This window comes from Corvus kubaryi, unplaced genomic scaffold, assembly GCF_017639235.1.
Source record: "Corvus kubaryi isolate FWS band 111438036 unplaced genomic scaffold, C.kubaryi_AGA036_p1.0 36805, whole genome shotgun sequence".
Lineage (NCBI taxonomy): Eukaryota > Metazoa > Chordata > Aves > Passeriformes > Corvidae > Corvus > Corvus kubaryi.
In genome coordinates, this window is record NW_024580956.1 from 13,767 (window position 1) to 14,933 (window position 1,167).

General features: G+C 57.8%; 1 protein-coding gene across 1 annotated transcript in view; it reads left to right on the forward strand.

Moving 5' to 3' along the window:
* Positions 1-1,152, forward strand: part of LOC121660696 (myosin-6-like) — a 13,872-nt gene extending 12,720 nt beyond the window's left edge. The window contains exons 29-30 of the mRNA XM_042020129.1: positions 392-526; positions 616-1,152. Coding sequence (XP_041876063.1) covers positions 392-526; positions 616-636 — 156 coding nt within the window. The 3' untranslated portion in view covers positions 637-1,152. The remainder of the gene's footprint in view (positions 1-391; positions 527-615) is intronic.
* Positions 1,153-1,167: the final 15 nt, after the last annotated feature.

The following is a 1,167-nucleotide window of genomic DNA, read 5'->3' on the forward strand; positions in this document are numbered from 1 at the left end:
GATGGATGGATTGATGGATGAAGATGACGGATGGAGGGATGGATCCACAGATGGATGGAGGGATGGATCCACGGATGGATGGAGGGATGGATCCACGGATGGATGGATGGATGGATCCATGGATGGATCCATGGATGGATGGATGATGGATCCATGGATGGATGATGGGATTGCAGGAAGAACGAGCAGATGCTGATGGATGGAAGGGGGACAAGGGTGGGCAGAGAGAGGGACAGAGGGACAGGGGGACAAGGACGGTGGGATGGACAGAGGAAGAGATGGATGAGGGGAAGGTGGGACTGATGGGGGGATGGATGGCTCCATGGATGGATGGAAGAGAAGGATGGACAGATGGATGAAGCCACCCCTGTGACCTCCCCCGTGCCCCCAGGAGGAACAGGCCAACACCAACCTGGCCAAGTTCCGGAAGGCGCAGCACGAGCTGGACGAGGCCGAGGAGCGTGCGGACATCGCTGAGTCCCAGGTCAACAAACTGAGGGCCAAGAGCCGCGACATCGGAGCCAAGGTGGGACCTCCCCGGTACCCCCTGGAACCTCCCCACAGCTGCCCCACAACCCCCCTGGAGCTCCTGTCTTCTCTCCCACCCCACTCCAGAAGCTGCACGATGAGGAGTGACCCATCCCCAGGAGGGACACACCAGATTCACCCTCACCACCATGAGTGACCCCTCACCACCATGAGTGACCCCTCACCACCATGAGGGACTCCACTGCCACCACAAGTGACCCACCGTGATAAAGGACCCACCGTGACAATGGCTGACCAACCACCACCATCATGGAGCCACCACCGCCATCATGGACCCACTACCGAAGACCCATGACGATGATGATGATGGACCTACCACCATCATGGAGCCACCACCGCCATCATGGACCCACTACCAAAGACGCATGATGATGATGATGATGATGATGATGATGGACCTACCACCATCATGGAGCCACCACCGCCATCATGGACCCACTACCAAAGACCCATGACGACGATGATGATGATGATGGACCTACCACCATCATGGAGCCACCACCGCCATCATGGACCCACTACCGAAGACGCATGACGATGATGATGATGATGATGGACCCACCACCATCACGGAGCCACCACCGCCATCATGGACCCACTACCAAAGACCCATGACGA